Source organism: Poecilia formosa, unplaced genomic scaffold (genome assembly GCF_000485575.1).
Source record: "Poecilia formosa unplaced genomic scaffold, Poecilia_formosa-5.1.2 Scaffold321, whole genome shotgun sequence".
Taxonomy (NCBI): domain Eukaryota; kingdom Metazoa; phylum Chordata; class Actinopteri; order Cyprinodontiformes; family Poeciliidae; genus Poecilia; species Poecilia formosa.
In genome coordinates, this window is record NW_006800260.1 from 232,353 (window position 1) to 246,251 (window position 13,899).

At 40.3% G+C, this 13,899-nt stretch overlaps 1 protein-coding gene across 1 annotated transcript; it reads right to left on the reverse strand.

Moving 5' to 3' along the window:
- Positions 1 to 6,186: 6,186 nt before the first annotated feature.
- On the reverse strand, positions 6,187 to 13,586 carry naa30 (N-alpha-acetyltransferase 30, NatC catalytic subunit). The gene is made up of 4 exons (XM_007573233.2): positions 12,512 to 13,586; positions 10,942 to 11,065; positions 10,755 to 10,810; positions 6,187 to 9,712 (listed from the first exon to the last, which is right to left on the reverse strand). Exons 1-4 carry the CDS (start codon positions 13,337 to 13,339, stop codon positions 9,575 to 9,577), a joined length of 1,146 nt encoding a protein of 381 aa, XP_007573295.1. The 5' UTR covers positions 13,340 to 13,586; the 3' UTR covers positions 6,187 to 9,574.
- Positions 13,587 to 13,899: the final 313 nt, after the last annotated feature.

Below are 13,899 nucleotides of genomic sequence, written 5' to 3' on the forward strand. Positions count from 1 at the left end.
CAAAAACACACACCAATTTTCCACTCTGTCCCAGGTTTTTTAAGCAAAGATTAGGCTAAAATAGAGTCACATCACTCGTTCACATGACCTATTACCAAACTGAAGTTAGTTAACGATTCAGGAAATAGCTAAAGGGCGATTCCACCTAATTATTCACTACCTTCTGCATCTTTAATCAACTCAAGTTAAAAACAAAAACTACAACATCTAGACCAGTGTTTCTCAACCTTTTTCGGGCCAGCGCCCCCCTAGCCCATATCCAGGTCCCTCACCGCCCCCCACCAAATAATTTGCAGGCTACTTTGCACTAACTAATGTAGATGTTTTGATTTTTTTGCTTGTTTCTGTATTTATCATCAAAAATAATTTCCCATTGAAGAAAAAAGCCATGGGAATAGCAATTATTTTCACAGGCGTTTACAAAAAATGCAATGAACATTCAAGTTAAAATCTGTAGGCCTAACAGCAGCCAATCAGTGGGAAAAATATTCTTATTTTGTGCCATTTTCTAGTTGTTAAATATTCCACAAAATGAGCAGATAAAAGATTAACAACATGCCAGTTTAAACTTTGAACTATTTTCAAATAGAACTGTAACTACATTAATCATAGCTCTTCTCCTCAGTGTTTGTCAGTTTCTGGTGGTGCAGCTCTGTGCTCCCTTCAGGAGAATGGGACATCAGAGCATCATCCATAAAAATTCACCCACATGGCATTTATTGTTCAAACCGGAGTTTTCAGTGGAAAAACAAAAGCTCCAGATCCTTTTAATGCCATAGAAATATGAGACAGAAACATGGATTATATCTTTATATAGACCTGTCTATTGATTTATAGATTAATAGTTTTCTTGGACAGAAATTACAAAGAACAAATCTGGTTCTTAATCAAATCCTAATGAGTCAAACTGAAAGTGTCATTGAGTCGTCAGCCTCATGACATTAACACCGACATGAAAAATAATATTGAAGAAATAAATATATCAAATCTAATTAAAAACATAAATAAGTGATAAGTTATTTACTGTTATGGTCTGTAAGATATTTATTCTCAGTATCAGATATGGCGTCAACAAACCCATGACACTTCAACAATATAGTTTTACCTTTTCTCTGGAAATGGTGTCTATTTATTCTTGCCAATACAGTCTCTGTATTAATTATTGCTCGAAAGGGCTTGCCACACCAGTTTATTCCTCTGTATTTACTTTAGTTTCTTAGTTTATTCTTGCATTTTGTTCTTCATTCATTTCCATTTAGTTTCCTTTGATTATTATCCTCTCTTGGTTTATTGCTATGTCCACTTTAGTTTCTTTCCTGTTGCTACATTTATTTTATCGTTTATTGACCATCAGTAATCTTCACTCATCACCTGCTGCGCCGCCTAATCGTCATGTTTCACATCATGTGTTGATTTTTCACTGTTCAGCGTCGGATTCTCTGTTTTTATGTCATAATTCACATCTAGTTCGTCGCTCCGTTTTATGTCCCGCTTCTCCTGTTTCAGAGTTTTGCGCGATGTGCGCGTCTTTATTATTTTAACCCCCTAAGGTGCAGGGCGGTCGGGAAGCGTAACGTGGGGAAAAGGCAGACTGACATAAACCTTTTAAAACAACGGAAACAATTTCGGTATTCTGATTATTGAAATTTAAAAGTCCTGTGGTTCCGTTGTTCTATCACACCCGTTTCATACTGGGCCACTTACAGCACCGATGTTAACGCTATAAAATGAACGCTCTCTATCGTGGTATCACCCATGGAGGGATTTTTTTTATTTAAATGGGTTCATTTTTCAGAGGGATACAAAGTGAGGGTATCGTGATTTTAGCTACCAGTAGCAGGAGAACGGAGCTGTGCCAAGAAGCTAACAGAAGCTAACAAACACTGAATAAAAGGAGAGCGGCTATCGATACAGTTGCAGCCAAGCATGATTTAATGTTAGACAGTACAGTTTTACCAAGTTGCTCAGAGTCTAAACTGGCATTGTTGTGCATTTAATGTGTAAAGTTTACCTTCGACCAAATGCCCCCCAAAGGCATCCCAGCGCCCCCCTTTTGTAAAAATGTCCGCCAGCGCCCCCTGCCATCCTCTGAACGCCCCCTGGGGGGCGGTACCGCTCACGTTGAGAACCGCTAATCTAGACACTTCAGATTTGGAATGGATTATTCTGCTCTAATAGTAGCAGAATATTTAAAACCACGTTTGGGATTTGTGAATTTCTTTTTCTGGTTTGTGAAACTTCAATAAACTTCAATAAATTTTTGTCCTTTTTGTCGATCTCGGTCACACTAAAACTGCTCTATTTCCAAAACTACAACACCTAGACACTTCTAGGTCTTGTAGTTTTTAAACTAGAGTTGATTAAAGATACTTAAGGTAGTGAATAATTAGGTGGGCTCGCCCTTTAGCCATTTTCCGAATCAGAAACCAACTTAAGCTTCGTTGACCTATTCGCTGCTAAGCTAACAGGTCCAGAAACCATCTGGAGTTTGTTATCCACTAAGTAACTTTAGGCTGTTCAGATCTGAATTTGCAGAAAACCTACCTATTTTACCTTTCTTCCATTGGGCATATCTAAAATACTTTAAGAAAATGCACTTCGGGAATCTGAAACACTTTCGACTAATGCTAGTCGACATGCTATTAGCTAGCGTTTGGAAAACAGCCAATCCAGAAGAGCCTTTCATTTTACTTAGGCGCCGATTGGCTGTAACCAAAAAAGACGAAATATTCTTTTTAGCACAGACGTTACTGTGTTAAGATAGTCTCCAATATGCATGTTATGAATGCATATTAAGGTAAATTTGGTGTTTGAACTGCTAAAATAGGTGGTTAAAGATATAAAAGCGTTCATTCAAGTATGTTCGGCAGCTGCAGTTACTAAAGTTCAAACACTCCCTAAAGCTCTAACCTGGCGTCTGGCAATAAATTATGTTTGGAACAGATCATAAAAGCAAAACATTGCTAAAGATGCTGGTCATGAAGGGGTTGGATAATTTAAAAATGTGGATCCATTGTTAAAAGTGGCATTCTGTGTTTTATTTGATTAGATATTTATATAAGGATTACTCATTTTTGGTGTGCTTATTACAAAACGCATCTATTTTGCCTTAAAAAAAAGTAAATTGCAGTGGGAGTTGCAAACACTGTAGATCACTTTGAATCTGATGAAGACCTGATCATTTCTAATGTGCTTTTGTAGATAAAGTCCTTCTGTGAAAGACAGCTAACTTTGTTTTTACCATAATTGTAGGCTTGGAAAATATACCCAACATAGTCTTTTACAGTCCAGCCCAAAGTTATTCATACTCATCATTTATTAGCAGTAAGAACTATTCATAGAACATATTTCTGTCAGCTATAAATAAATGACAAAGAAACGGCAAAAAGGGAGACTTTTAAAACATCCTTTTTTGCATTCAGAATTATTTACGACTTTTCCTCAGTGTTCAACTTGTTTTGTTTTTTAGAACTTCTGCATGTTCCTATCTATTGTTTTCTTGGAGAAAACCCCGATCTAAGCATTTCTGCGCACAGTGTGATGTTTACCTCCAGAATCTTTTTACTCGCGATAGCGTTTTCTTTGACAGGGTTTACGCAACAGTCTTGTGTCCAAAACATCTGCTCAGCAGTTTGTCCCGATAAAGCGTTTTAAGAACTCGAGGTGAGACTTTTTTTTGCCTGGCTGAGCGGGAATGGAGGCCGTCCAGATTGCAGAGATAAGCCTGACACGAAGAGCGCCGCTGGAGCCTTGAGACACCGACGCCAAAACACAGTTCACACGAGCCGCTCAGATTCACCGAGGAAGGCCTTGGTAGTGTGACCTGCGGGGCTTTGGCACTGAAAACATCAGGAGGCCCTTAAGATCAATTTGATCAATATTCACACTAACGTTTACACATGCAGCGCCTTGCAAAAGTATTCTTACATGCACTTTTTCACACTTTGTCATGTTTCAGCTACAAACTTCAATGCAGATTTGAATTGTTGAATTTTTTTTTAACAAACTTATAAAAAATGAAAGAAAAGTGTGCATACATGTGTTCAGCCCACTATAATTACTATAGTGTGTTGCTCTGTCGCCCCAGTAAAACACAGTGACATTCAATCTGTGGAAAAGCTCAAGGGGTGTGAATACTTTTGCAAGAAACCGTACTGCTCTGTAAAAATAAATATTTGCTGCTTTATGAGGATCAAACTTTTGGTCGGTGGTGACTGCCTGACGTAAGGTTGCTGTAAAAAGCTTTAAATTGAGCCAGTTTTGACATTGTTTTTAATCTTTCAACACTTAAAGCTCATTTCATCTCCTCGTGATAACATGAGATGAAATGAACTTATTGTTACATTATTATTATTGCTTATAGAAGCAAAATGTTGGACCTAAAAAAAAAAAAGCCTTTGAGGTTCTCTGCTGCTTTCAATTCATGATAAGGAGATTTAAAGTGTCAATAACTGGAATTTAATTTCTATGTGTCATTTCCAGTGATGACGTCTGTTGTGTACTGTAGTTATGTGATCTATTTTAAAGAAAAGATGTCTAGTTTGAATGTTATTTTAAAGGCAATTTATATCAAATTCTTTTGACAGAAGTTGCTGGAACAAAGCAACACACCGAACATCGTCATCCTAGTTACATGTAGCATAAAACACACTCTGATGTACAAAATAACTCAAATGTAAAATCGTCTCATCTCCTGAACTATTTTCTCATATTTGACCTTTTTGACGCACCGAGGGAGAGTAAAGAGAAAAGATTAGATCTTTCCAAATCTCTGGAGATTCAGTTTATTTGCTTAACCTGCTTTTAAAAAGCAGAATTGTGAACTGGGGTTAAAGATATGGGATGACTGTAAGCAATAACCAATAAGGTCGAATAAAAACACGTGGAACCTTCCGTCGGTGTGACCTGCTTCCTGCTTGTTTATATATTTTTCCATTTTGATGTGAGCGTGATGTAAAATGCTTACGGTCTGTAAATATGAAGAGTGGTGATCAAATCCACAGTTCTTGTAGATGTCTGTTTTTGTTTATTGGCCACAACAAACCTGTTTTTAATAAAAAAAATATTTGATTATTTAATTTGTTGCCGCCTTTTTTAAAATGTTTTAGATGTAATGTTCAAAGCAAATAGAATTTTATTGTGCTGTGTAAATAAAATGTACTTAAAAAAATAAAAATCTGGTCCAGTAATACGCTACCACGGAGATGGGCCTTTATTGATGCATTTCCACCAATTTCCCCCCCCCAGAGTGTTTATGATTTCACATCATATTAGAGTTTGGGGTGTGTTTGAAATTGTTGTTTTTTTATTTTTTTTTATTTAAAGAGCCAATTATGTACAAATTTCAGTATTAGTAACAGGAAAACACACCCTCAGCATGACGCTACCACCTCCATGCATGACCGAAGGTTTTTAAAAAGAAACAAAGCAACTTGATTCCTTTGAAACAATCGACTTCTTTACCGACTTCAGCACAGTTGTACGTTCCACTCGTAAATTCAGACCGGTTCTGGAAGCTTATCGAGTGATTCCCCTGCAGTTCTCAACTCGATGCTACTGAATATGTAAGGAGTAGGCCAGAAAATGCTATGCTACTTCTCATAAGATATGAAATAACCAGAAATAAGCAAAAACGATTGTTGGTGGGAACTTAAGTATACTAATCCAAATATAAACAGGGTAGTATGTATAGACTTGCGCTTGCATGCATAACTCTGCCATAAATTAAAACTTGTGCAAATAGTTAACGTTGTTCAAATGCGATTTAGAAAAGACAAATTCTGACACTCATTTAAACACCGAAATGACCCTGAGTGTGTGGATAAGTGTGTGTGTGTGTTATATCAGACAGCAGACAAGACAATTCAGTTTTACAGCATTAAAAAAAGAAATCAAATAATTTATTTCTGTGTTCTTTTTCCACATTAAATAAAAGCTATTGGACATTTCCAGATCAAAAATGACAGAGAGAGGGGAGATGAGGGGGAGAGGAGGAGCATGTGTGTGTGTGTGTGTGTGTGTGTTTGTGTGGAACAGACATGCAAAAATAAACTATTTGCTCTCCCCCTTTCTTCCTGCCGCATGGGTCTCTCGTTGGAGGTGGTGTGTCCGTCTCTGAAAGACTTGCAGGAACCTCTGCGTGATTGTGCCAATAATAATCTGAGGGGAGTGTTTTTTTGTTTTGTTTTTTTTTTAGCTGGGAATTTATAGTCAGAACCGTTGGGTGGCAGCCGGTCACCTTACTTCGTCTGGCTGACGCTTTATGAAACGAATGCAACACCAGTCAGTGGCTATGAATTGATGATGACAAAGCCCTTCAGTCTGTGATCATGGCCTAAATGGAGGCTGTAATGCCCTTGAAATTCCAGGAAGTGACCGATATTTGCAGAACTGAGAGAGAGTTGTGGATCGTTTTCGTCCAAAAAGCAACACCAACCGGTGGGAAAGGCTGAGGAAAGGTCAACCTTCAGAATGAACCTGGAGCTCTAGAGAGAGGGTCACCAATAAAACTGAAGGATGTCAGACAAGCAGGAACACTTTGCTTCTGGGGGTCTAGGTTATTATTATTATTTTTTGTTTGCTCATCATTCTCACTGAACCTCCGAATGGGTGAAAGTAGCACAGAAATAAAAAAAAAAGAAAAAAAAAAAGAAAAGAAAGAAATCTAGTCAAATAACTCAGCCCCAACCCCACACATGATAAAAAAAACACCATTATACAAATCTGAATAAAGGAAAATAGGTAATCCGATCAGTGGCTTCAAATACACACGGACACAAACTCACACAGACAGGGTGGCAGCTCTGTTCTTAGGCTCATCTACAATAAACCTGAAATGCCAACAAATGCATGTAGTGTAAATCTGAAAGAGGCGTTCAGCCATAGACTGCCATGACAGCTTCAAATGATCACATGTGTTCTGTTAATAGGCATGGGCCGGTCTGAATAAACACTTCACTGTATTAATGAGCTAATTTAGAACAAAAATATACATGTCCTGATTACCTTTGTCCCTACACCTGCTAAAAGTTGCAAAATTATTACTCATAATGACGTTTTAAATCATCTTCCGTTTGAATAAATGGAATTAGCAGAGCATTTTAAAATAAACATCTACTATATTTAGTTGTAGTTTCCAAGTGCTCCTGGTGCACAGGGTATTTTTATTTTTGCTGTTCTGTTATATGGAGAGTAACACAAGTGCAACGGCATTAGGTGGTGCCTTCAAATATCGTCGGAAGTTGGAGCTTCCGAGCTGACGGGTTTAATTCCAAAAAAACAGCGAGGTTTGCAAATTACTTGGCTACTATGGCAACTCTCTCTATTTAAAGTGTTCCAACCATATAAAGAAAAAAATGTTTAACTCATGAGAGCCAACACGATAATTTAAGAGTTTACAATAGTTTAAATGGACGTAGCTATAATGGAGACAGAGTTCGTCAAGGGGTGTGCTTACTTTTGAAAAAACAAATAAAATAAAAAATCTGTCGAGTACATAAACAAGACGCGCTGTTGTACAACTTTATAATTAATTTAATGTAATAAAAAACTGCCTGACAATGCTAATAAACAGCTAATCCTGCTAGGTTTTATATGACTAGCCATACTGGATAGCTAGGAGCTAGCAAGCTGTGGTTTTAAAACACAATTAATTCGATATGGGTGGCGCATTTCTACCTTCCCAACCAAAACTTTTTGTGGTAGGAAATATTTCCCAAAAGACAAATTTGTCTCTCATGTAAAATGTTGTCGGCTTTCAACAGCGCTTATCGACTCTTGCCGTGGTGTCTAAATTAGGGAAATTTAGAAAGTAAGAAAAATCCTGTGGTTTAATACCGTGCCGTATCGCTTGAAAAACGTGAAACCAGCCCATGCCTACTAGTTAATAACAGGTAAAACATTTCCACTAGTGCCGCATGCCAGCTTCCTGCGGTGCTTTGAATACTGTCGACTAAACCGCGGAAGTCGAGGCGAAGCACGCACTGAAAGCCGACTTAACCATGCAGAAAATCTGAACAGCACCGACCCACGCTGCTGTTAAAGTCGCAGAACACACACTCTTCTTTACTCGTACACACTGCAGCAATTTAAAAAGAAGTGCATCTGACCTTGTTCTTTTTACTTTTTTGTTTGTTGTAAAGGAAATAATGACCCCAAAGCAGCTGAAGCAGTATTTCTTTGCCAGTCAGTGTGAGCTCTCTGAAGGTTCTGGGGGCGAGTCGTGCATCAAGTATTGTGGACCCAGCTGCTTTTCTGACGCATACTGTGGACGAATCCTAAATAAACTGAGCTCAAACAAAAGGAATAAAGATGTTATCTGCTGAGAATACTTGCCTATTTTTCTTCTTTTTATCAACAGTTTAAATACACACAGCATACTCAAACAGGAATCCAGCATAGGGAACAGAAGTGCAGATCTAACTCCAGTCGGTCCTAATGGATAGAGTGGCACTTGAGAATGGGACTGCTCATGTCAATTAGTAAACAGAGACAGCTTGGACATGTATGACCACACCATCCTTGGCAAAGAGTCTCTTTTGGGGGCATTTTGCAGAGGCTGGCAGTGTACTGAAGAGAGAGAGAAAGAAAAAGAAAAAAAAAACAGAAATTAAACTCCCTAAGATCACCCTGAAAGGGTTGGATATTGTGAAAGACATCAAAAATGATAAAAAATGAAGCAGTTGGGCAAAAACTTTGAGGTGATTGTGGATTGATTTGAATTGAACAACTGGTCTGGACCAAAAAAATACAATAAAATAAATAAATGGGGGGGAAAAAAAAAAAAAAAAAAAGGAGCTTTGTTTTTCTCTCGCATTAAAACACACACAAGTGTTTACAGGCTCTGGTCCAGGTGATGGGAGAGACAGCAGAAGGGGGGCGCCGCGCCCAGTGGACAGAACGAGAAACAAACTGAACCATACAGTACGCATCCAAGCAGTCACCCAAAACATGTTCGCTTAAATCTCAGTGAAACCAACAGCAGCACATACAACCAAAAATCACACACACACACACACCCAAAAAATAAGATCATGTGGCAGTACAAACACATGAGTCAGACTGGATCTTTAACCCTCCCCAACCAAACAAAAGCTTAAAAAACAAAACAAAGCGAAAAAAAACAAAAAAACTTCACAAATATTTTCCTCCCGGTCGCAGCTTCCTGCTTCCCTGCGTGTCATTTCCTGCAGGTCCGTTTGGTCCAGTGTTCTGCAGGATGATTTGGTGTGGTGCCGCTTGTCCTCTTGGAGATCCTGTCATGTCACAGTGCGGGAGACGAGGGGTGGGGGTGGGGCAAAGGAGGAGAAGAGGCCGCCCCTCTTTGTAAAAAATAAAACACGTCTGTTGGCGTTTCAGTCTCTCTCCGCCTTAGCGATAGTTGTTCGGATGTCGAGGAGGAAAGGAAGGTGTGCCTGTGTTGATGCTAACTCCTCGCGTTTCAAAACGGGGGGGTGTTTGTGTGTGTATATATGTGTGTGTGTGTGTGTGTAATGACCAAGGGCGGAGCTCAGGCTGTTGAGCTCCTAGTGTTAGAGGTGAGCAGCACCTGGAGACCCGCCGCCCCACACCCCCTCTAGCGGAGCCAGAGTTTGAGCCGCAGCGCGTCCACCCCGTTCAGGTAGTATCTGAACAGCCGCTTGTCTCTGACAAAACCCAAGTTCTCGTACAGCTTCAGGGCCGACTTATTGGTGATCTCCGTCTCCAGGACGACCTGCGGGTAACACAGAGGATCGCTTAGTAAGCGGGGGCTCTTGAAGATAAAAGGGGAACTGAATTTACAGCACGTCGTGCGCCGCCTAGCCGCGTCGACTTTTTAGCATTTTGGAACATTCACACCACATTTTTGTCATTTCAATCCTCGCAAATTGAAATTATGAACATAACTTTGCTTAATGGAAACACAGCAATTTTGAAAAGACTTGTGTCTTTTGATAGAAAATTTCTGCCCTGGGTTCGTCGGTCAAAATTGATGGATTTCGCAAGACTGCACTGAAAACACTTTTTTTTTCGCATCACACAAATGACTACTGACTGCCATTATTCCTAATACCTTATCATGTGAACAGGCTTATTCATGAGTGATTTTAATTGAATTTTTCACTTAATAGAAGCATCGCAATTGCGAAATTGTGTTGTTTTTTTCCAACATTAGCAGAATATCGACAAAGATTTGCGCACATCTGTAATGGAAACGCAGCTAGCTCGTAGAACAGACGAGAGTAAATGAATGCGCTCTGCACGCTGTCCCAACAGTGAAGCACAGTGGTGGCAGAATCATGGTGTGGGAGTGCAAAGTTGATTGAATGAAGCTAGATAAAGGGAGAACAGAAGACGTCTCAAAGCATTAATAAAGATCTTCAGAATGAGCACGTTTAACCTAATGCAGGAGTTAAAACAGTCTAGTAGAGTACTGTCGATATTAAATGAAAACAGTTTTTTCAAGAATGTATTACATTTCTTACTTCAAAAAATATTTGTGAAGTTTATGCAAGTCGTTTGAATTTTTGTGCTTTCACAACAAATGTATTTAACAGAATTGCAGAAACAGACTTCAGTAGGAACTTATATTTTTAAACACTAATAAATTCTTACCAAATATTACAAAAATCATATTTTCCATGTGTTGCTTTATCTCAGCTCTGCACAAATACAATAAATGTGTTTGAGGATTAAATAAAAACTATTTTTTTCCCCCCCGACAGATATATTTTAAAATTTGGACTCAAACTAAAAGAGAGATTGGCTGGTGTTACCTCATCGCAGTCCCCCTCCACCATGGCATAGATGGCCTTTTTCACCAAATTAGTACCTTTAAACGAGAGAGACCCAACAAAGAAGATGAGTTAAGTAAAAAAAAAAAAAACAAAACATAACAGTAATTAAAGTCTGGATGAAGTTTACTAAATTTTTTTTTTTTTTTTAGTGTTTCAAGCCACTCACCAATACTTTTCCTTCTGTGTTTTGAGTCCACGGCCAGCATGGCGATGTAGCCGCGACGAAACATCTTCTTATGCATGTCCAGCTTACAAACAATGGCCCCGACGCACTCCTGCTCCACCATGGCCTGTAACAGAGGCACAGAGTCAGCACTTTGCTCCTCCGAGTGTCAGCCGGGGTCAGCGGATCAGCCATCCGGTCAGATCCACGGGCTCCCCGAGTCGCCTTCTGACTGTCATTTCATCATCATGCTTCCTCTAGCAGCTCATGTGGCGGTTCTGACCCTTTTGGGGAAGGGAAAGTTCAGAACTTAAGAATCTGATGGTACGTCTGAGGAACCAAATACGTGACTTTCAGCTACTAATAAAGATGTCCTTTTGTTTGCTTCCTTATTGTGAGTTAGCTGATTGAAATTAGAAGTTTTCATTCATGTAAAAGAACGAGAAACTTGTGAGGAGATATTACTCTACTATCATGGTGGAGGAACTAAAAGAGCGCCACCCATCAGTCTGAACAAAGTGTAGCTTTAGAACTACAGCTAGCAAGCGGCTTCCAGCGCATCTGTTCAGCAGCGGCTGAACGGCCTGGTCCGACCCCAACGGCAACCAGCAGACTCAAACTGTCCCGCAGAAAATTACTGGAGCAGCTGCATCCGATCAGAAAGTCCGACTAATATCAGCTGGCTGTCCGTGTGTTAACGCTCCAAAGAACAGAACAGCAAAGCAGGAGGCTATAAACCAACATCAAGCATTTCAAAATCACTGCTAGATCTATATACCATTTGGTAGAGATGCACCAATCTCTACTTGGTGCATCTCTGTCGTTACCGGTTTTTATTTTTCTTGAACTGCATATTTTTGACTGTGGGAAAGAAATTTTTTAAGACCAATAGCAAACGAGGAAAAGAGTTCTTATCAACCTTACCAATAATCTGATTTTTTGGGTGTGTTTTTGGCTCCAGTTTTGAGACAAAACATATTGGCATGCAAACTTTCAAAATACTCAGAATTAGAATGTACTAGCCAACAAATATTCACCTCCGCAATAGTTTTTAAAACACTTATCACCCCTATTTTAATAATGTTGAATATATATTGTGTAATCCTAACAGAGGACAAACAAACTACAACTACATTCCTCATTTATGCGTCAAACCATGTACTCTTCACCAAACTAAGCTTTACTAAACTAAACACAAAATTAATCAAATGTTGGTGGTTGATGTATTTATCTTTAAAAACATTACAAAATAAAAGTAGGATTTTGCACTATCGGCTGATTAAGGATTATTTTTTATTGCAACTTCTACAATTCTAGCGATCAATGCGTGGAAACTATTTAACGCTGTGCTGTTTTACGTGAATTCTGTTATATTTTGTATACTGTAAAACTGTGGTATTTTTATTCAGAGTTATCATACCTTGATAATCTCTTTTGATAACAGATAAGTTGCTGTATAAATGCTTCGCATGAAATAAACTGACAGGTGATAAATGCTCAGTAACACAGGATGTTAAGACATTTGTGAGTCGAGGACAAAATCTCTGTGGAAGGTTTTCAGGGTCGTACTCACCAGAAAGCAAAGCTGCGGCCAGTTATGGATGAAGTACCTGTACGTGTAAATTGAATAAGGCTCAGACAAGTCCTTGGTGATTAGTCTCATGATCCACGGCATCTGGAGCTCGGACTCGTAGCGGACATAGCGGATGCCGTGGCTGTCTCCCTCAGCTCTACCGGGAGAGCCGCCCAGGTCCAGCCGGGCCAGCTCCACGGCCGGCGGCTGCAGCTGCGGCTCGGCCGGACTCTCCTCCCCGCCGGGCCCGTCGCTGTCACCCGGTTCTCTTGTGGGCTGCGTATGGTCAAACTGGTCCTCGCCTTCGTGGGCCGCCTCGGTTCTCGTGAAAGCCGGCATCCCGTTCACGCTGCTGTTAGTCACAGGAGAGTGGTTGCCGTTTTTGGAGAAGGGGTTGTGGCCTTCGTGCTGACAGTGCTCCGTACTGTTCATGGCGGCCGCAGCCTTGCTGCCACAGCTGCTGTCACAGTTGTCCTCGGACGGTTTGAGATTGTCGGGTCGGCCCTCTGCGCGCTGGTGGTCGTCAGGGTCCTCCGAGGGGCTGACCAAGCCGTTTAGCTGCTGCTGCTCTCCGGCTTGCATTTTCAAGTGGAGCGCCGCCGGGCTAGCCCGGGCTAGCATGTTTTTATGCTTCTTCTTGGCCGACCCTTTGACCTCGTTCGCCGGCTGAGACTTCTTGCCCGTACCGGCGGACACGCTGTCCTCCACGCGGTAGGTCGCCTCTCCGGCTTCCACCGCCGGCTCCGCTCTCCCTGCCCCGGAGAAAGGAGCAACTTCAACCGGGGATGAAGGCAGTGCGTTACTAGGCCCAGGCGGCACTGTGGCCATCCCACCGCATTAAAGTGGAGAGACGCGCTTCGGAAACGTCCAACACAATCTCATCCACAAAGAGAAGAATTACACAACCAATATCTGAAACAGCGAACCGAATATTGTAAAAAATCCGAGCACTTCTGAGGAGATAATGTGACCGTTGGCGACGTTTGTCACTGCTCTCCCCTCGATTTCCCTGCTGCCGCAAACGCCATTGCAACAGAAGAAGATGTTTTACGGCAGTTGCGTAACCTATGGGTGTTGTAGTTTTTACGACTTAATTAAAACAACGACTGGAGAAAACAAGAAACACATTTGAAATACCTAAATGCTTTTTTTTTCGCCCTGTGTTTCTGTAGATAAAGATACACACTCCTCTTGGACTACAGTCGAATTTCTACAAAACTAAATTTTTCAATGATTGATATAGTCGACTATCATTAACACTGTTGAAGAGAAGCGCAATTTAAGCTTATTTTTGAATACATTTTCTCATTTTCTTGTGCAAAGATATTTTGCCATTTAAAAACAATTTACTCAAACATCAGTGTCTTCATAAGGTTGTTTTAAATAAA